Below are 20,545 nucleotides of genomic sequence, written 5' to 3'. Positions count from 1 at the left end.
AAGGTATAGGGAAGACCCATGTGCCCTTTACCCAGCCTTCCACACGTGAGCATCTTGCATAACCAGAGCCCAGTATCAAAGTTGGGCAACTGACATCAGAAAACAGACACTCTCAAGTGCTCACCCCTGGCTTCACGTGAGCATGTCTTCCTTTATTCGGCTCTGTATGAATATTTGGGCATTTCACCAATTCAGATTCCTACTAGTCAAGAAATACCAGGCATGGAGACTTAAAAAAAAAAAAAAAAAAAGCAATGTTGTGCATTTTTCCAGGATTAAAAATAGTACAATGTAACATTTGCAAAATGTTAAAGGACAAAGTTGAGATGAAAATCTCCAATTTCACACTGGGGAAGACAACTCTGACAAAGAGAATGTAACTTGTCTTTTTAATTTAGCTCCGTTTATCACTGTTGTGTCTTGTGGGAGCAAAAATCTGAAATGACAGCAGATTTTAGCTTTCGCTTAATTAGCCATCATTTTAAAATGGCACTTATATAAAGATGCACCGACTCGCTTTAAACATCTAGATTGGATTTATTGTTATTGAGTAGATTCTATAAACACTGAGTGATTCATGAGCTTCCTTCTTTGAGGAGGGAGAACTGTGTCACTGAGTTAGAATTCCTAGATCTCTCGAAGGGCCTTCACAGACAGCCAAAGCCTTGTCGTGCTGCCTCTCAGAACTGGATTTTTGAGTGTCAGATTTATAAAAATTAAATACCACTGAAGACAGAGACAGTTACAGAAGAAAACAATTTTCACAGTATTCAAGGAAGTAAATAGATAAGCTCTGTAAGATATAATAGTGCTTTCAAATGATGCTGTCACCACACAAAGCATGGTCATCAGTGGACACGATTCACTGCATCTCTGAGACCTAGCTTTAAAAATTCAGGAAACCAGTCACTAACTCTTTTGGGATAGAATTCTGCAATGTTTGAACAAGAATCTGAGGCATTTTTTCCTAATTTCATTTCAAAATTGAAGACATTAGCCTTTTTCAAAGTTTCCATTTACCACTGAAGGGTGCAGCAATGTAAAATTATCTCAAGAAACAAGACCACTTCATATAAGAACAATAATGCTTTCATTCAAGTTAGGAGGAAAAGTCTAAAATTTTAAGGAAGAACGATAGGAGGTGCTGAAACTTGGCAAAGTTTATAATTCTAAGCAATGGCTTCATGCTTGATACAGCGTTCAGCCTTTTACTATGACTTGACATAGTAAGAATTTGTACAACTGCATCAAAAGTAATTTCATCCAAAAGTCTAACAAAAGTCTCATAGGTCAAAAAGCAACCTGTGCATGAATTACCATTGCTACTTCTGTTTGCATAAAGAATTCTCCTAGTTCTACCACTATCCTTTTCCCTGGAGAAAATGGCTTTAATATTCTTGAGTCACCCTTACCTTCATTTATAAATGTACATATTCACTTATTCAGGAAAGGACTACAAAAGTTCACTTGAAATGTCATTTCAATCATTTTAGAAAAAGAACATTCTTTACTATTTGTCAAAATTATAATCATTTAAGGCTGACATTTCTCAGGGTTCATATGTGACATCACTTTTCACTGTAATTCTCTCTCCTGATAACTTTGGCCACGTCAGTGAAAATGCCAACAATCAAATCCAGGTCTACCAAATAAACCTCTCCCCAGGTTTATTTATTTAAAGCTTCAGATCTACGCAGCCACTGGCCTCCCACATATCCACACCTGGTTGTCCCCTAAAACCTGTGACTCAGCACAGCCAAAACGAACTTGTCTTCTCTTCTTTATTCTGTTCCTATGTTGCCCATCTTGACCACTGGCCCCACCATCAACCTGTTTACCCAGGTTGGATTCATCCCTATCATCCATTTCCCCTCATAACTATAACTGGTCAATCAACAAATTCTACTGATCTGATCTTCTTGATCTTTCTCAAGTCTGTTCTCTACAGCCCCTCTCCACTGTCCCATTTTAAGGACTCATTATCACATACCGAGGGGCAAACGATTAGAAATGATGTCAATATACATCAACAGAGGATTAAATAAAGTATGAGACAGTAAACAGAGTAGTAACAGAGTGAAGAAGCCCACTTGGTAGGCAGTATGTATTGGTAAATTTAGAAAGCAAGCTACGGAGGTGCATATGTAGCATATTCCATTAGGGTCAAAGGAGGAAGGAATATAAATAACGAACTGCCTGCATAGGTTACTATCACTGGGTGGATAGCAATACACTGAGAATGCTGGCTAAAGGGTGCTGGGAGGGAGATATTTTTACTATTTTTACTGCTGTAGTTAGTTCACTCTACTATAAGAAGATACCTGGCTTAGAAGAACAAACTATCTGTCACAGTTCTGGAGGCTGAGAAGTCTGAGGTCAAGGAGCCAGCATGGTCTAATTCTGTTGAGATCCACCTCCTGGTTTATAGAGGATGGCCTTCTTGCTGTACTGCACACGGTGGAGATGTGAAGTCTGGCCTCTTTTTAAAAGGGTACTAATCCCATCATGGGACACCACCCCCATGACTGCATCTAAAGCTAATCACCTCCCATTGCCCTGAGGGTTAGAGCTTCAACAGAAAATTTGTGGGGACACAAACATTCAGTCCTTTAATCTTTCCTTACTTTTCAACCATGCATACATTAGTCATTAAAAAAAAATTTAACATAAATGCTTGCTGAATAAAAGCCCTTTCTAAACAGGATATTCTTATAGGTCACTTGGTGGCTGCTAGCTCCTGTTCATTCATTCCACTGACATTATTAGATACATTTAAGAAACATTTACTTAGCAGACACTATCTCTTGTGAACAAGGTATTAAGCAGATAAAAAGAGAGTAATACACCACTACTGTCTTTAAAGAGTTAGAAATCCTCTGAAGGAGAGAGATGAGGAGGGAGCAGCTACTGTTCATGTAAAGAGGAGCAGGTTAAGTGCCCTGAAAGGTACAGATAAAGTGCCATGTGATGCCAGGGAATGCCAGAGTTACTTCTGGACAGACAGGCCTGGAGGGGTGCTAGTGGCATGGGAGATCACCTGGAAGGGTAAGACGACTTTGGACACGGTAACCATGAGGACCACAAAAAAGTCAAAAATGGAAGAAAACATGAGGCCATCAGCAAACACCTCGGTCTGGCAGCCAGCCCGCAGGTGGGTAGAAAAACAGGAGACCGTGGAGAGATGTGGCTGCATGGTGGCAAGAACAGAGGTTTGCATTTACACTGACAGGGAGGGACGAGAGGCTGAAGTTTCAGAGGTGAAGGGGTGAGATAGTCTGAGCTGCCTCCCAGGGGCAGCAACCTGACAGACAGCATGTGTAGTGTGGGCTGGATCAGAAACAGAAGTACAAAAATCAGCAAAAGCACCATCCCCACAGCTCAGAAGAGATGGAAACCTGAACTAAGTTGGGCTGGGGACGAAGAACACTTCGATTTAGTAAATGTTACAGAAAAGAGAAATCTCCCACTGACCCTGATTTTGGAGGAGGAGGAAGATGGGGGGAAGGAAATGACAGCAATAGAGAAATTGGCAGCTCAAAGGAAGCTTGAGGGGAAAATGAGAGATTAATTTTAAACAAAGGTTTAGGCATCAGCTGAAGTCATGGAGCAGCTAATGGGAAACACAAAGCCATGAAGGCAATGCTGGTCAACACAAAAACAAAAAAGACTGGGGATAGCACAGAGCAAGGATGGACTTTTCTAGAAAACCGATATTTAGATGCCAGAAGCAAGCTGCTGCTGCTGCTGCTAAGTCGCTTCAGTCGTGTCCGACTCTGTGCGACCCCAGAGACGGCAGCCCACCAGGCTCCCCCGTCCCTGGGATTCTCCAGGCAAGAACACTGGAGTGGGTTGCCATTTCCTTCTCCAATGCATGAAAGTGAAAAAATAAAGTGAAGTCGCTCAGTCATGTCCAACTCCTAGCGACCCCATGGACTACAGCCCACCAGGCCCCTCCGTCCATGGGATTTTCCAGGCAAGAGTACTGCAGTGGGTTGCCATTGCCTTCTCCAAGAAGCAAGCTGAGGAACTAGAAAAGGAGGGCCAGGAGATTGAGACCTCAGAAGCCACAGGAGAGGTGTCTGCCAGCGTGATGATCTAGATGCTCTAATTGATATTTCTGCTGACAACATCTAAAACTGCTGGATAAAACAGAAACCCTTTTTAAAAATGCACTCATGAGCCTACAAGGGAAGAAGAGACTCTCAGAAGCCCAAGCCAAACTGTGAATGGAATGCAGAGAACAAGAAGAGTGGGCAGGACTGGTTTCTGTGGCCTCTTCGGCTGCAGGAGATAAGATGTAATGCCCTGGGCTGGCCAAGATGGGTGTCAAACTGGAAACTTCCTTCAATAACACTGTACCCTTAGGGCAAGAACAAACAGGAAACAAGTTCCTGAGACTCAGAGGGAGCTTACCTGTCTAGGTGAACTGTGCTGAGCAAGGGAGCCTACAGCACAGGGCTGCCAAAACTCATAAAACTTTCACAGTCCCAAAAACATCCTGCAGAGAATTTAATCTGTGAGTGCCCCATGCTGGGAGTGCCCCCCAAACGCCTGGCAGAAGAAAACGTAAAACTGCCTTCAATCCTGGCCCTGGAGTCTTCCCACAGATAAAGGCCCAAGGAATGAGTCCACAGGCAATCATCACCAACAGCCCAAGAAAGTAGGCCCCACAAGCCAGGAGACCAAGCCTGGCTGAAGAGAGAGGTGGTGAATTAAGTGGAAGACCCAGCAGCCCTGACACAAAGGGATGCTCTGTCAATTCTAACTTGGGACATCTGGTGGATATTTTATAAACATCTATTGCAGCTATTCAATTAAAAAAAAAAAAAAAACCTTTGAATGACGGTGTGGTGGAAGAGGCCAAGGTCTTACAGACTACCAAGTAGGAGAACTTGTAGGGCCTGGAATCACTTTCAAAACAACAGTTTCGATGAACTTATTTGCAGGGCAGCAATGGAGATGCAGACATAGAGAACAGACTTGTGGGCACAGTGGGGAAAGGAGAGAGAGGGACAACTGGAAAGAGTAGCATCGAAACATATACATTACCAAATGTAAAATAGATAGTGGGAATTCACTGTATGACTTAGGGAACTCAAACTAGTGCTCTGTGACAACCTAGACGGGAGGGATGTGGTAGGAGGTGGGAGGAAGGTTCAAGATGGAGGGGATATATGTGTACCTATGGCTGACTTATGTTGATGTATGGTGGAAACCAACACGACATTTAAAAAACTTTTTTTAAATTTTAATTGGAGGCTAATTACTTTACAATATTGTAGTGGTTTTGCCATACATTCACATGAATCAGCAATGGGTGTACATGTGTTCCCCATCCTGACCCTCCCTCCCACCTCTCTCCCCATCCCATCCCTCAGAGTCATCCCAGTGCACCAGCCCTGAGCACCCTGCCTCATGCATTGAACCTGGACTGGCAATCTATTTCACATATGATAATACACATGTTTCAATGCTATTCTCTCAAATCATCCCACCCTCGCGTTCTCCCACAGAGTCCAACAGACTGTTCTTTACATCTGTGTCTCTTTTGCTGTCTCACATAGAGGGTCATCATTACCATCTTTCTAAATTCCATATATATGCATTAATATACTGTATTAGTGTTTTTCTTTCTGACTTACTTCACTCTGTATAATAGGCTCCAGTTTCATCCACCTCATTAGAATTGATTCAAATGCATTATTTTTAATGGCTGAGTAATACTCCATTGTGTATATGTACCACTGCTTTCTTATCCATTCGTCTACGGATGGACATCTAGGTTGCTTCCATGTCCTGGCTATTATAAACAGTGCTGCGATGAACATTGGGGTACACATGTCTCTTCAGTTCTGGTTTCCTCAGTATGTATGCCCAGCAGTGGGATTGCTGGGTCATATGGCAGTTCTATTTCCAGTTTTTTAAGGAATCTCCACACTGTTCTCCATAGTGGCTGTACTAGTTTGCATTCCCACCAACAGTGTAAGAGGGTTCCCTTTTTCTCCACACCCTCTCCAGCATTTATTGCTTATAGACTTTTGGATAGCAGCCATTCTGACCAGTGTGAGATGGTACCTCATTGTGGTTTTGATTTGCATTTCTCTGATAATGAGTGATGTTGAGCATCTTTTCATGTGTTTGTTACCCATCTGTATGTCTTCTTTGGAGAACTGTTTGCTTAGTTCTTTGGCCCATTTTTTGATTGGGTCATTTATTTTTCTGGATTTGAGCTGCAGGAGTTGCTTGTATATTTTTGAAATTAATTCTTTGTCAGTTGCTTCATTTGCTCTTATTTTCTCCCATTCTGAAGGCTGTTTTTTCACCTTGCTTACAGTTTTCTTCATTGTGCAAAAGCTTTTAAGTTTAATTAGGGCACATTTGTTTATTTTTGCTTTTATTTCCATTACTCTGGGAGGTGGGTCATAGAGAATCCTGCTATGATTTATGTCAGAGAGTGTTTTGCCTATGTTTTCCTCTAGGAGTTTTATAGTTTCTGGTCTTACATTTAGGGCTTTAATCCATTTTAAGTTTATTTTTGTGTATGGTGTTAGAAAGCGTTCTAGTTTCATTCTTTTACAAATGGTTGACCAGTTTTCCCAGCACCACTTGTTAAAGAAATTGTCTTTTCTCCATTGTATATACTTGCCTCCTTTGTCAAAGATAGGGTGTCCATAGGTGCGTGGATTTATCTCTGGGCTTTCTATTTCATTCCATTGATCTATGTTTCTGTCTTTGTGCCAGTACCATACTGTCTCAACACGGCATGTAAAGCAATTATCCTCTAATTAAAAATAAATTAATTAAAAGAAAACCCTCCCCCCGAAAGAAAACCCAACAGTTCCCCCCAAGTTGCAAGGCAGGGAGTGGAAGGGAGGATGTGAGGACCAGCGGTGAGCACTGTGCTTCTGGACATGGAGGGCGGCACGGGGAAGCGGAGGGCAGTCCAGCTGGGACCATAGTCCCCAGAGATGGGCACAGGGAGGATGGCCGGGCATGTCTCAAGACCAGGGGAGAGGGCAGCGGAGAGAGACAGAAAGAAGACAGAGGGCAAAGTCTTACAGGATGCAGGAAGGGAGGAGCTTTAAAATCATGATTAGACCCTCTATGAGCCAAGTTTACTGTTAATTTAAGAAAAAAAAAATGTCCTGGTCAGAAAAAGAGATGGAGAACTAAGCCACCCTTGGGTCTCAGGCCGCATCCAGGCTAAGAGGTGCGTGCACATGTGTAGCTTCTCATTCAATTCCCAGGTGAAAATGAGCTTCTGGTTGTTGGCTATTAATCTGTAATCAGCCTAGAAAGGAAGAGTCTGCTCCATTTCAGTCTGGTTTACAACCTCAAAGCACAGAAAAAGTACCCCAGGTCGTTCATTCTCGGTTCGTAGGGTCAAAAAAGAGGTGTATCCTCCCAGCCCCGTGTCGTATCCTTTATGGAATTATTTTGGTAGGCAAGCACCATGAGAAGTGCCATGAGAACACAAGGGGAAATGGCTCTGCTCAGACCACACAGCAGGGCAGGCTGGGGTTCAGTGAAGCCAGGAAGAAAGACAAGGGCCCTGCTCGCTGCTCTCCACAGAAAAGGCCTTGGAACCCGCAGCATCTCTCTTGGGGTCAGAGCCAGTGGATCTTCTCCCCTGGGCCCAAAAGATGGTCAAATTTACTAAAGCAAACACCAGAAGACTTTACAAGTCTCTGACTGCCAATCAGCTCATAGAAGAACAAAAAGTAGGAAATATGGCAATACTGCAGAGCCGAATCCAGAAAGGGGGCAAGCGCAGAGACACAAACCTGAGTGAGCCATGCTACTCCGCAAGCAGGGTCACAGGTGGAAAGAACAGAAAACAACTTCTGAAGAGCTCTGTGTATTACCTGGCACCACTGCCCATACATCCCATTTCTACTTAAGATTTTTTTTTTTTTTTTTCACGCTCTCAAATAGACGACTTTCAACTAATCCTTTGGCAAGGTACAAGCCTCAGTTGGTTACTGAGACTACTAACTGTTACGTGTGGAGCATCTTTCTTTTAAAGGGCTTAAAGTGTCCCACATATGATCACAATGACTTTTTTCATATTCTTGGGAAGAGTGGGTCAGAGTAATCATCCTTATTCTCTCCACCTGCTGGGAAACACGGGGCGCTAAGAACAGAAGCACTGACATTTATTGGGCACTTACTGCGTGCCAGGAGCTCTTGTAAGTACTTTTCATTTGATCCTCACATAACCCCCTGTGGGGTGGAGACTGTTATTATCCCCATTGGAGATGAAAATGCTGAAGCACAGAAATATTACATGATTTTCAAAGTTGCGAAGCAGGTAAAGGACTGAGTTGGATTCAGACATGGAACTCTGGATGCCTGGGTCCCATGCTGGCAACCACCATGCAGAAGGGACCTGCGAATGACTCCTCCCACTACTGAGCTTCCCCAATCCAGGCCACTGGGAGCCTGGCAGCTGGGTCTCGGGCTCCATTTCTTCTAGCTCTACATTTCCCTTATGTGAATCTACAGACCATGAGTTTAATCATACACTCAAGCCCTTCATTTAAACAAATGTCAAGAAAATCCACACAGACCTAAAGATAAAGATATATTTAAGCAACTGTATTAGTGCATGCTGCTGCTGCCGCCACTAAGTAGCTTCAGTCGTGTCCAACTCTGTGAGACCCCATAGACGGCAGCCCACCAGGCTCCCCCATCCCTGGGATTCTCCAGGAAAGAACACTGGAGTGGGTTGTCATTTCCTTCTCCAATGCATAAAAGTGAAAAGTGAAAGTGAAGTCACTCAGTCGTGTCTGACTCTTAGCGACACCATGGATTGCAGCCTACCAGGCTCCTCCGTCCATGGGATTTTCCAGGCAAGAGTACTGGAGTGGGGTGCCATTGCCTTCTCCTGTATTGCTGCATAAATAAACTTAAAACACAATTTATTCTACATATTCTATCATTATCAAACGTTCTAGACTACGAGTAACAGAAAGCCAAAGACTTTATACCATGATCCAGACACACACAGATAACAGATAGAGATGCTCTTAATATTTTCATGACTCAATAACAGATTGGGATTCAGAGTTTAAAAGAGAAAAACTCCCATCTAAAATTTGTATTATCTCTGATGATTCCATCTGAGTAAAACAATGAGCAAACAATAAAGGAAATCAATGAAAGAGGATCTTTAGCATTGAACATACGACTCTAACAATTAAACTATTTTTCTGTAGCAGTATCAGGCTCTGTTCATATGTACACCTGCCTTTAAAAAACAACCATGATATCAGAGGCATTGTCACATTTCTTATCATAAAAAGAAATACTAGTTCTATCATTTCCTTAGAACTAGTATTGACTTGCAATATCATTTAAGAAAATGGTACGATTTCTACTGTTTGAAAAGCAAAGCAAAAATAAAACAAGAAAATAAATGTCCCAGTTCAAAAAGAAAGTGCAATCTAAACAATTTTCAAGTCTTAATGGATTGACTTAATATAGAACCAATCAAGGTAATGGTTTGGGATCCACTGTGTGTGGCTAAACGGCTCAAGGTCAATTCGAAGTTTCAGTCCCAAATGAACACACCGAGTGGTGAAAATACTAATGGGGAAGGACGCAAGAGAGCCAGGGCTGGTGTGAAAGAAAAAATCTCACTCACATGCCACTTGCTCATGGCTCGATTTGGAACCCAGCTCTCTTGGCCTCCAGACACCATTTCACCAACACAACTGTTACGTTACTTCTGGCATCCAGTGCCAATAACAATCACTGAGATAATCTGCAGCTGCTTTGACAGTTTCAGTAATGTTAACAAAGTGCTATTTTTCAAGCAGGGGCCCTTTGTATTGTTCAATGCAATCAGGCTTAGATTACGCTTCCAGGAAATCCCTTTCTGGCACACTCTCGCATTCCCCACTGTGGCAGTTTGGAAACTTTTCTTCCCCTCCTGTCTCAGAGGAATAATTGTCCCTTCTCCTTTCCCAACCTGCCCTGCAAAATGGGCTTCAGCCCATGCCCCCACCCCACCCTGTTTTCTGCTCAGGAAAGGAACCCTCTTCTCTCTTGCTTTCCCCTGCCCACCATCTTCATTCACCTTTTTCAGATTCTCAGGGAAACATGTCTTCCCTCCAGCTGACTGCTACCACTACTTTGTGTTTTGAAACATCCCTTGCTCTCTCTTTAAACCTCCATCAACTGGCTCCCATCCCCACCACTCAGACCACCGCCTGCGATTCATAAAAGTTTAACCAGTGTATGCCTATACTGGACACTGGAGGGGCAGGATGAGAAAGGAGTGTCCCAGCCTCAAGCAATCCACAGTTAGGGGGTCCAGTCCCCAAGGACCTCTTCCTGAGTGTCCTCCCCAGCCCCACAACCTCACACACCCATCACCACAACTTCGCACACCCATCACCACCTTCTCAGAGCTCACTCTGCCTTTGGCTTCCACAGATCCCAACCTGCAGGCTCTCCCCATCACCTCTCTCACCATCATTCTCCTTGCTAGCTTCTCTGGTACACACCAGAGCTCCTCAACCCAGGACCTACAGGTGAGCTTCCCAGGGGCTCCAAGTCCCCTAAAATTTTACATCCAGTTTTGTACCTAAGTGTGTCTGTCAGTGGAGGAGAAACCCTAACTTGCACCATGTTACCAAAGGAATCCATGACTCCAAACAGATGGAGCACCACGATTCCAGGTCTATACTTCTGGACTCTCTTCTAAGAGGTGGGCTTGCAATTGCTGCTGGAAACTCTTGTCAAAAGATACTAACTGGCCCTGCGAGCAAAACAGAATTCCCCATCCTCCTTCCTCGCCCCAGCTCCTACCTGCTTCCCCAAATGAAATCCGTTTTTTACTTCCCTGCCCTGCTATCCCTCAGGCCGCAGACCTCAGAAGGAAGGATGACTCACCCTTCCTCCTGGTTCTCCGAGATCAAACTACTGCCCAAGCATGTGGTCTCCACCTGCACCACCAGCATCTTGTTTGGTCCTCCCTCTGACCCTACTCCTGGCTTCATTTATTTCAAAACCTTCACTAAGTCTCCGCTACTTCCCAAGGTACAAGCTCCTGAGTCAGCAGATCCCTCCACCTGATGTGCCCAGCTCTTGCCCCCTCCTCCCATCCCATGCTTTCTGGCGCCTAATAAGCACTCTCCATGCTGCCAACTTACCCTCCCTAGTGCTGAGGGTCAGGATCTTGCCTCTGCCTAAAAAACCACCTCCTCCACCATCCTCGTCCACAGGAAATGACAACCATCCTCAAGGCCCAACCCAAATGACTATCAATTCCACGCAGGCTTTTCCAGCTGGACCTGTTCCTTTTCTGGGAATCGCCAGCTGGCTTCCCTGGCCTCTTACGGCACTGGCTGTCGACCAACCTGTATCAGAGACATATGCGTTTGTCACATCACTTCTGTTACATCCCCAAATGTAACCAGGTCTCATTCATCGTACTACAACTTCTTGTCATCCACCTTCATGGCTCCCCCAACACAACCCAACACACTACCCTGAAATGAATTTGACTGATGAAATACCTGCACACACTGAATGGAATAGCAGGGGCTAACATTCCAAAGTGAAAGTGAAAGTGAAGTCGTTCAGTCATGTCTGACTCTTTGCAACCCCATGGACTGTCGCCTATCAGGCTCCTCCGTCCATGGGATTTTCCAGGCAAGAGTGCTGGAGTGGATTGCCATTTCCTTCTCCAGGGGATCTTCCCGACCCAGGAATCGAACCCGGGTCCCCTGCATTGCAGGCAGACGCTTTACCATCTGAGCCACCAGGGAAGCCCCAAGCTATGTCAATAGCTGATCTGTTTTTATCTCTATTTTGTATTGTTTTGGTGAATAGTTTGATTTTCTTTTTTAAGATGACTTTGAGTGGTTAAAATTTAAGAGAATATAATTTTCCACAACTTTGTATGAGCCATTCAGTTCCCGTTTTTTTCTCCAGTTTTTCACTTTATTGTCTTCCTAAACAAAAAAGTAGGGATGCCTAGCACAGACACAAAAAATAAAGCAAAGCACCCCTCTGGACCACTCCAACGACAGCAACCCAGAATCCTATATCCTCTGATAACACACCCACAATATCCAGAAATCCATCCCAAGTCTCTCCACAGAATGAAATTTTCCTTCACTTTCCTCTGAACCTGTATTCACTTAAAAAAGCCATCATTGTACATCTCCCATGCAGAAGTGATTATGCTGAGGTTAGAGAGATAGATAAAGGCTGATCCCGCCTTGATAAGCTCACAGAATAGGAGGGGGATGGGCAATTACTATATAATTATGACAGAAGCCAGACTGAGGGAGGTAAGTGCTCCAGTAGCAGGACCTACAAAGTCCAAACAAGTGACAGGTGTGATGAACTCCCACCAGGGATCACGCATGATGTGGGAAAGGATCTAGGACTGAGCAAAATGGTGAGGGATGGGCTCTAGAGAGATGAAGGGACCTCAGGTAGAGGGGACGGGGAAACCAAAGATTGAATTGAGAAAGTTCTATGTATACCAGAGGGGCACAGGGCCATCCTATGTGGTTGGAGTCTAGGGTATAAGCCATGGGAAGTCACTGAACATTTTTTGTGTGAAGAGAGGGACATAGAGTGACATGATCATACAGTACTTTTAAAAAAAGACAGCAGCACAGAGGAGGATAAGTTGGAAGGAAAGTGAGTTGGGAAGCACAGGTAGATGGGAAGAAATATTCGAGTTACTCATAAGCAGAACCTGGGCTTCTTCCCTCATGGCTCAGATGGTAAAGAACCAGCCTGCAAGGAAGGAGACACAGGTTCGATCCCTGGGTCAGGAAGATCTCCTGGAGAAGGGACTGGCTACCCACTCCAGTATTTTGTCTGGAGAATTCCATGGACAGAAGAGCCTGGAGGGCTACAGTCCATGGAGTCGCAAAGAGTCAGACACAACTGAGTGATAAGCAGAACCACACAATAATAATAATAATAACACCCAATAATAATAATAACACACAATAAGCAGAACCTACAGGATTTGGAATTGATGCAGCTAGGGAGGCAAGGCAGGGGAATGAGAAAGCTGACTTCATAAATAAAATACAAGGGTGTAATGTACAGCATAAGGAATATAACCAATATTTATAATAATAAAATGGAGTATAATTGGTAAAAATACTAAATCACTATATTTTATACCTAAAACAAATATAACATTGTAAATCAACTGTACTTCAATACAATAAATAAGTTTTATGCCTGATTGGGGCAGGGCAGTTGACTTCAAGTTCTTGAACCTGAGAAACTGAGGATCATCCAAATTGAGGGATATGTAGGCTGAAGAATAGTTCTGGTGAACTGCAAAGAGGTTAGGGAGATGGTGAACTTGTGATTCTCACAGACTTCCAGAGGAAGGTGTTTGAGAGGTTCATTTAGATTCACTCAAGGCCAATTTTCAAGACTAGATTTAGAAATTACCCATATAGCGATGACAGCTTAAGCTATGGATTAAACAAAATCATCAAGGCAAAGTGAGTAACAAGACAAGAAGGTTGATAGGGAACCACCACCAAGATGTCTACACTTAAGGAAAAAACAGAGGCAGTGGACACTAGGAAGGAACAGTCAAGATGGTACAGCAACACAGAAACCAAGACTCACAAAAAGAGAGTGGTCAAAATTACTGAATGCTTGGGGGAGATCAAAAACAATGAAGACTGAAGTGAGTCACTAGATTCAGCCAGAGAGAGGTCTCAGTTCCAAGGAGGTACCTTCAATAAAACTGGATACTAGAATGGTCTAGGGGAATGAATGAACCAGAGATGTGGAGAGACTAGAATGTTCTTTCCAGAAGTTTGGACTGAAATGAGAAATGGAATAGTAGTTTAGGGGAAAGCTGGTTCAACACTTTAACTTGTTTTTAGGGTGAAGTGAAGTGAAGTGAAAGTTGCTCAGTCGTGTCTGACTCTTTGCGACCCCATGGACGAAACAGTCCATGGAATTCTCCAGGCCAGAATACTGGAGTGGGTAGCCATTCCCTTCTCCAGGGTCTCTTCCCAACCCAGGGATCAAACCCAGGTCTCCCGCATTGCAGGTGGATTCTTTACCATCTAGTAAAACCAAAAGGAGACAGAAAATCCCAGAGAAAGGAGATGACTGATCAAGCAAGATCACACAGGAGATGGACTGGGGCCTCAGCTCCTTCACACCTGCTGTGTAAACCATCTTCACATCTCTGATTATATAAGGCCAGATATGCAAAACTCAGGACAGAACCCATCCCCTCAATTAGTTTTCCTGGATTAGATGTACATTCTCACTTTCACAGTAATTCCAAAGATGTATTCCCATTAAACATTTTATTCTAGTCATTTAAAAATGTTAATATTGAAATATCTTTTAAATCACATATTTAACCAATAACTGAGAAAAGGCTTAACATGTATTTAACTCTTTGATATCATCACATTTGCTGTAAGCATCACATTTGAATCTCCAATCAACACATGACTCACAATGAGTACTCCAGATCCCCCTAGACCACAAGTCTTTGTATAATTGCCCTTTCCATCAGTCATAAATTTCCTTTGATGGAAAAACTGCTGATGAAATTCAGAAAGAAAGAAGCCATGTCTTGCTAGAAAAAAATTCAGGTCCCTATTGCCCCAAAACAAATAAATAAATAAAAGACAGGCATAGGAAGAAGAGTTCCATCTTTCATCACCTTCAGTCTAGCTGGAGCACTATTTATTCTATACTTAAAATAAAGGCATATATTTATTTAAAGAATTATTCCCCTGTTCTCCCCTTGATAGATGTTTGCCTTCAAGTTTGTTTAAAGTCAAGCAGAGGATCCTGTGATAAACCAAAATGGAAAAGAATACGAAAAAGTGTATATACATAAATATATAATTGAATCACTTTGCTGTACAGCAGAAATTAACACAACACTATTAAATCAACTAAACTTCAATAAAAATTTTTAAAAAGACATTTAGAGAAAATTCTGAGAACACTATCAAAAATAAAATCAATAAATCTTTTGAAATTTAAGTTTCAAATAAAACAACAACAAAAAAATAACAAACTCAAGCAGCAGAAGTGAAGGAGGCATTAAGAGGACACAAGCCAGGAAAAAAGAAAAAAAAAGAAGGCAAGATCAAGGCAGAATACAAAGAAAGATGGTTTGAAGAGCAAGATGCGTGGAAAGCTTATTTCAGTCCCTCAGTAAAACAAGGTGAGATTACTAAGTCTGCTAAATAGGAAGGAAAACTTTAGATATACACAGCCCAAAACTTGTTATGCACTAAGTCATAGGTTGTAAGCAACAAATGCATAAGTCTGTCCTGCAAATATATAGTAAACCCCATAGAATGACATTTAAAGTGTCAGTCCTTAAAAATAAAGAATCTGCGCCTAAACCACAAATCCGGATTTGAGAAGTACAATGGCCCTTGGGCTCAGAGCACTTGTTTCCACGTATAACTGGAACCACAGAAGCCTGACCCGCCTCACTCTCAGTTCCCAAGCTGAGGGCGATGAGCTCTGGGATGTGATGTCACAGCACTTCACGGACATGCCTGTGGTCACCTTGCCACCTTTGGCCTTTGGAAGAGGGCTGGCCCAGGTAGAGGGCAGGCTCGGGGGTGGCAGGGGTCACTTGCACTGAGCCACCCCATACAAACTGGCAGAGGAGAGGCTTGTGCCCTCTGGGAATAGGTCAAGCTTCTGTAGTAAACAGCCTCGCACACACACCCCACTGGGGAACGCAGCAGAGGAAGCAAAGGAGAACCCGGGAACCTACCAAACTGTGGGCCAGTGGGAAGGCATATCTTGTGAGGATCTCAAACATGTCTCTTCTGCTGTGACCCTCCTGTTTCAGCGCGAACCTCAGGTTTCTCAAGTCCTGGGGGCAAAGGACAAATGTGCCAATTCAGTCTGCAAACTGAGTCATGTTCGTTAGCAAAAAACCTTCTATTCTGGTAGAAGATCGACTTACCTGAAGAGGCAACAAAGCTAGACCACTAAGAAAATTACTTTGTTTTGTACCATATCTTGAAATATCTGGTTTTAAGAACCCCTGAAAATATTCCCATCATCGTCATGATTGTAAAGACAAGACAACTCACGTTAAACAGAAGACGGAGTTAAAGTTCATTTGTTAAAAAGAAAAACCAAACCTTGCCTAGTGCATTACTCCAATGTCTGTCTAACTGCTTTCTGAGGTTTTTTTTTTTTTTTTCTGAGGTATTTTAATTATAAAACTTTTATTCATAGGACTTTTATCAAATGTGTATCTGCCAAAAATGTCATTTTAAAATTGTCAAACATGCCATTAAAATACAGAAGCTCTCTCCCTCTCCCCTCATGCTTTTAACTTTAAAGTCTCTCTTTTAAAAATTAGGAAATGACTGGCATTTTAAGCTCTTATATTTTGTTATACAATTTTACTTTTTTTGTTTAAAGAAAATCACATTTCATTGGAACAATATGGTATAACTTAGATAAAAAGTATAAGAGCTAAAATATCTGCTATAAGCAAATAGGAACCAGGCTGAAAACAAACAGCTAGTTTCTTTAGGACTTTACAATCAGAATTTTACTTTCACAGACTTCTATAAAGACCACCTTAAGATCTACCATAGTAGGAATGACTATGCTTCTAGGAACTAAGAATTAATGCTCAAAACCAGATTTTAGAGATAGTTTCCAATACATATCTCTTCAATAAGCAGGGAAACCTTCTTTCAAACTGAATTCAGTAAAGTAAGTAAAATAAAATAACCTCCCTTAAAAATCAGTTTGTATTACTCAGCAAAAGATATAACGTTCTATCATATTTTTGAAGCTGGCAGTTTTTGAGGTTGTCTCTTAAATCATGGTTCTGTGGCTGAGTGATGGCCGTCACCTTCCGCATCGCACATTCAATGCTTCAGGAGTGAGACAGATCCAGCCCCTGCCCTCTCAGATGTCACCATCTTCATATTTTCCTAAGTGCTTTTTCACTTGTTATCTCAAGAGCACTCTTGAAGCTTCCTAAGTCTTCAACACGCAGGAGACAAAAGCCTTGCTATACACATCCCCAAATGCAAGGGGCAGTGAAGGGAGTGTAAGGAACCAGGCTCTCAGGCCTTTCATCAACGACCCCACACCATCTCTCTATACGGATGGCATCTACTGGGCCTCGCCAGCTCCAGGAGTCCATGCTTTCATTTTTCAAAGCACATAACTTAATAGTGGAAGACAGAGGAGCCTGGTATGCTGCAGTCCATGGGGTCACAAAGAGTCAGACACAACTTAGTGACTGAACAACAACAACAAACTTTATAATATCCCAAAACTGATTCACAACATCTTCCAAGAACATTGAGACACTAGTTGTTGTCTCATGATGCAAAGCACTAGTCAAGTAGAAGGAAAAAAATCACTTCAATAAGATGATGTGCTTTTAAGGGGTTTACAAAGAGCCTGAAATACAGCAGTGGCTAGCTGAGGATCCCCAGGGCTCACAGATGCATGAAGGATCTTCTTCCCATCAGCCTTGGTTCCAATGATAACATGATGCCCTTAACCTCTCAACCAGAAACTAGATCATTTCTAAGTAAATCTTTATTCTGGTCCATCGGTGATTCAAACCACGACTTTCAATGCTCCAAAGCACAAGTGATTTAAGTGCCTTGGTGTGGCCATCTGATTCAGATGGAATTCAAAGACAGGGAGAATCACTACCTTGTCTTGCCAACGAGAAAACTGAAGTGGAAAAGGCAAGTGAGTCACGGGCTGATCACCAAATCTGTGAGAGGACTATGGGCATATACTGAGGGGTGCCTTCAACCTGGTCTCCTAGAGCCTGACCCAGATGGGAAGGACACCTGGGGAAGAGCCACGTGGCAGAAAAGTCTTGCCATCAGACCCTTGGTATTCAGCAACTGGGATATGCAGTACTGCGCCAAGCCTCAAGATAACAGAGTAAACACAGCCCACTGCAACAGCCTGCTGCAACAGCCCTGGTGAGATGGTCTGGCTCTGCTTTTTAGTTTTTTAAGCTCCGAGTTGTTAGCAGGGGCTGGCATGGGCTTGCGGGGTAGGAATTCCTATATTTGGAGCTGCCTTCTCTTTTGTTTGTAGATGACAACCACTGGGACTTCTGTCCAGCATGAGCAAGCTGCCACTGGTAAGCAGAAATCCCCAAGTGCGGCCCTGGTGGAGACAATCTGTAGGGGGTTCCACATTCTCATTTTGAGAAAGCAGTGTGGTGGGACTGTGGTTAGTGACTGCAGATGAAAGGGGACCTGCGGGAGACAGGGGGCGAGCCCTTTACCACTAGAGCAGATTCTCTTTCTGTCACCCTCAGGTCTGTTCCTGAGAAAACAGAATTCGACTCTCACAATGTCCTGTGTTTCCAGGGAGATAACAGAATTAAAAGGTTGTACTACAACATGGTTCTAGGCCACTGTCTTTGGGCTTGATACTAATTCCATGAAATATACATATGGAACATTTGAGAATTATGCCTGCCGACTTGTTCCTCAGCCCCATGTTCTTACAATACACAGTCAGAGGGTAAGAATGTGTTTTGTTGATTTGGGATTCATATTTAAATACAAGTTTTGCCCATTGACAAGGCAATAAATAGGATTTTTTCAATTCAATGAGAATGAGAGTCACTTTGAAATCATAGGAAGAGCAACCTCATTTTCCATGAAGTGCTGTAATAATAACAACTCTCCCCCCACAGATTCTTCTATGCAAAAGAGAAAAACCTTCCTCAAAAGTAAACCCCCAATTTCTAGGCCCCAAAGGGTAGAAAGGCACTAGGATTATAGATGAGGTATTAAGGGAGTGTGAATTCTACCAAAATCAACAAAAGGCTGCCAAGGTGGGGATTGAGGGAGCATTTCAGTTCAAGTCTCATTATGACACAATCCTTCACTTTCTGATGGAGTGTACTAGTCTTGATCTTTTAAAAACTGGAGACAAACACGTATTATCTTCAAAATCCAAAACAAGGTACAGGAGATTGGCTTTAAGAAACCACAGTGCACAAGACCAAAAGGAGACATGGGCCAGGACTGTGGCTCCTCCGTCAGCTCCCTCAGGCACCTGTAGGCAAGGAAGCCCATTGAGCAAACACTTCCTTTCTCACCCACAGAATGAAGGACTCAGACTGGCCAGGGGTCAGCACACTTCAGCCCAGGTCAGTCTTGGTGTGGTCTTCAAGCTAAGATTGTTTTTTATATTTTAAAAATAAAAATAAAAGACATTGTATTTTGTTGAAAAAAATAAAATACAATGAAGAATGTATGACAGAGATCTTAATGGCCCACAAAGCCTAAACTATGTGCTTTCTGGCCCTTTACTGATCCCTGTACTAGACTAATGGTCAGAGACACTTGAAAGAGTCCCAGCCTCTGGAACACAGCCTTTACCAATTATCTTACAGTAGGATCTGACATAGAACCCAAAGCTTTGCCTTTGTCAACCCAAAGAGGGCTTCCCAGGTGACCCTCATGCATTATCCAGCTGTGGGAACCACTTGGACAGATGACCTCCAAACCCCGTCTAGATCTTTCTAAGACTGGGTACTATAGTCTTCTAATATGGAATACCCAAGAAGGAAGTTTTCTGGTAAGAAGGTTTATTCTGTCATTTGCAAAATTATTATCTCACTGGATTTGGATCCCAACTCTGCCATCAGTTGGGTCATCTTAGCTAATTCACCAATCTCTTCTTAGCCTCAGACTCCTCATCTATAAAATGGGGACATCACTGTTCATCTCAGAAGGCTGCCCTGAGGCTTTAATGCAACGGCCCTAGCATGTGTTTAGAATGACAGAGATGCTCAATAAACAGTTACTACTATAGCTGACTGAATGTTATTATCATTAAATCTCTGCCATTCCCCATGCCTGACATGGTGTGGAGGTGTCTGGCTGGAGACACATCACACAAAGGGACACCAGGAGCAGACTTGGGCAAAAACTGACTGGCTCAGGTCCTCACGCTTGGTGACAACAGCAGGTTTCTTTCATAGGAACTCTTCCCCTAGAAGATTCTGGAATGCTTGATCATGAAGGGAGAACCACTCCAGGGCCTTGGATGAACAAGGGTCTTTGAGTTTTCTTTTAAACATACATTCACTTTTTATTTATCATTCAACACTAACGTGACTTTTTTTCCCATAAGAAAGTACTGAATCTCTTACTTTACAAGTAATATCTAGCCCATAGGAGTTCTCTCCTCTACTTGTGGCGCCTCCCATTTTTTCAATTCTTGAGATCACACCCAGAGGAACATCAAGTATTAGAGCAGAATCCTGTAATGGACAAAAAGACACAAGTCAATATTTCTGTCAGTACAATTAAACAATCAAAAACATACTTTTAAAAAACCCACGTGCTTTCAGGGCATTTTTACCTTGGTCCTTTTACCACCTTTTATGAATAAAAATATGATAGTGATCACACAGGAAAAAGCAAGCATGAGAATGGTCAGTTATGCAACCAAAATGCATCCCCTATATGGGCTTCCCTAATGGCTCAGATAGTAAAGAATCTGCCTGCAGTGGAGGAGATATGGGTTC

The 20,545-nt window shown here is 42.8% G+C and overlaps 1 protein-coding gene across 5 annotated transcripts in view; it reads right to left on the bottom strand.

The window, feature by feature from the left end:
* Positions 1–20,545, bottom strand: part of MTM1 (myotubularin 1) — a 96,741-nt gene that overhangs the window by 31,644 nt on the left and 44,552 nt on the right. For all 5 annotated transcript variants that reach the window (XM_059883469.1, XM_059883470.1, XM_024988096.2 and 2 more), the window contains 2 exons: positions 20,168–20,278; positions 15,767–15,868 (listed from right to left, as the gene is read on the bottom strand). In XM_059883469.1, coding sequence (XP_059739452.1) covers positions 15,767–15,868; positions 20,168–20,278 — 213 coding nt within the window. The remainder of the gene's footprint in view (positions 1–15,766; positions 15,869–20,167; positions 20,279–20,545) is intronic.

This window comes from Bos taurus, chromosome X (assembly GCF_002263795.3).
Source record: "Bos taurus isolate L1 Dominette 01449 registration number 42190680 breed Hereford chromosome X, ARS-UCD2.0, whole genome shotgun sequence".
Classification (NCBI taxonomy): domain Eukaryota; kingdom Metazoa; phylum Chordata; class Mammalia; order Artiodactyla; family Bovidae; genus Bos; species Bos taurus.
Note: the sequence above shows the minus strand (reverse complement) of the source record. Positions and strands in the feature narration are given on the sequence as shown.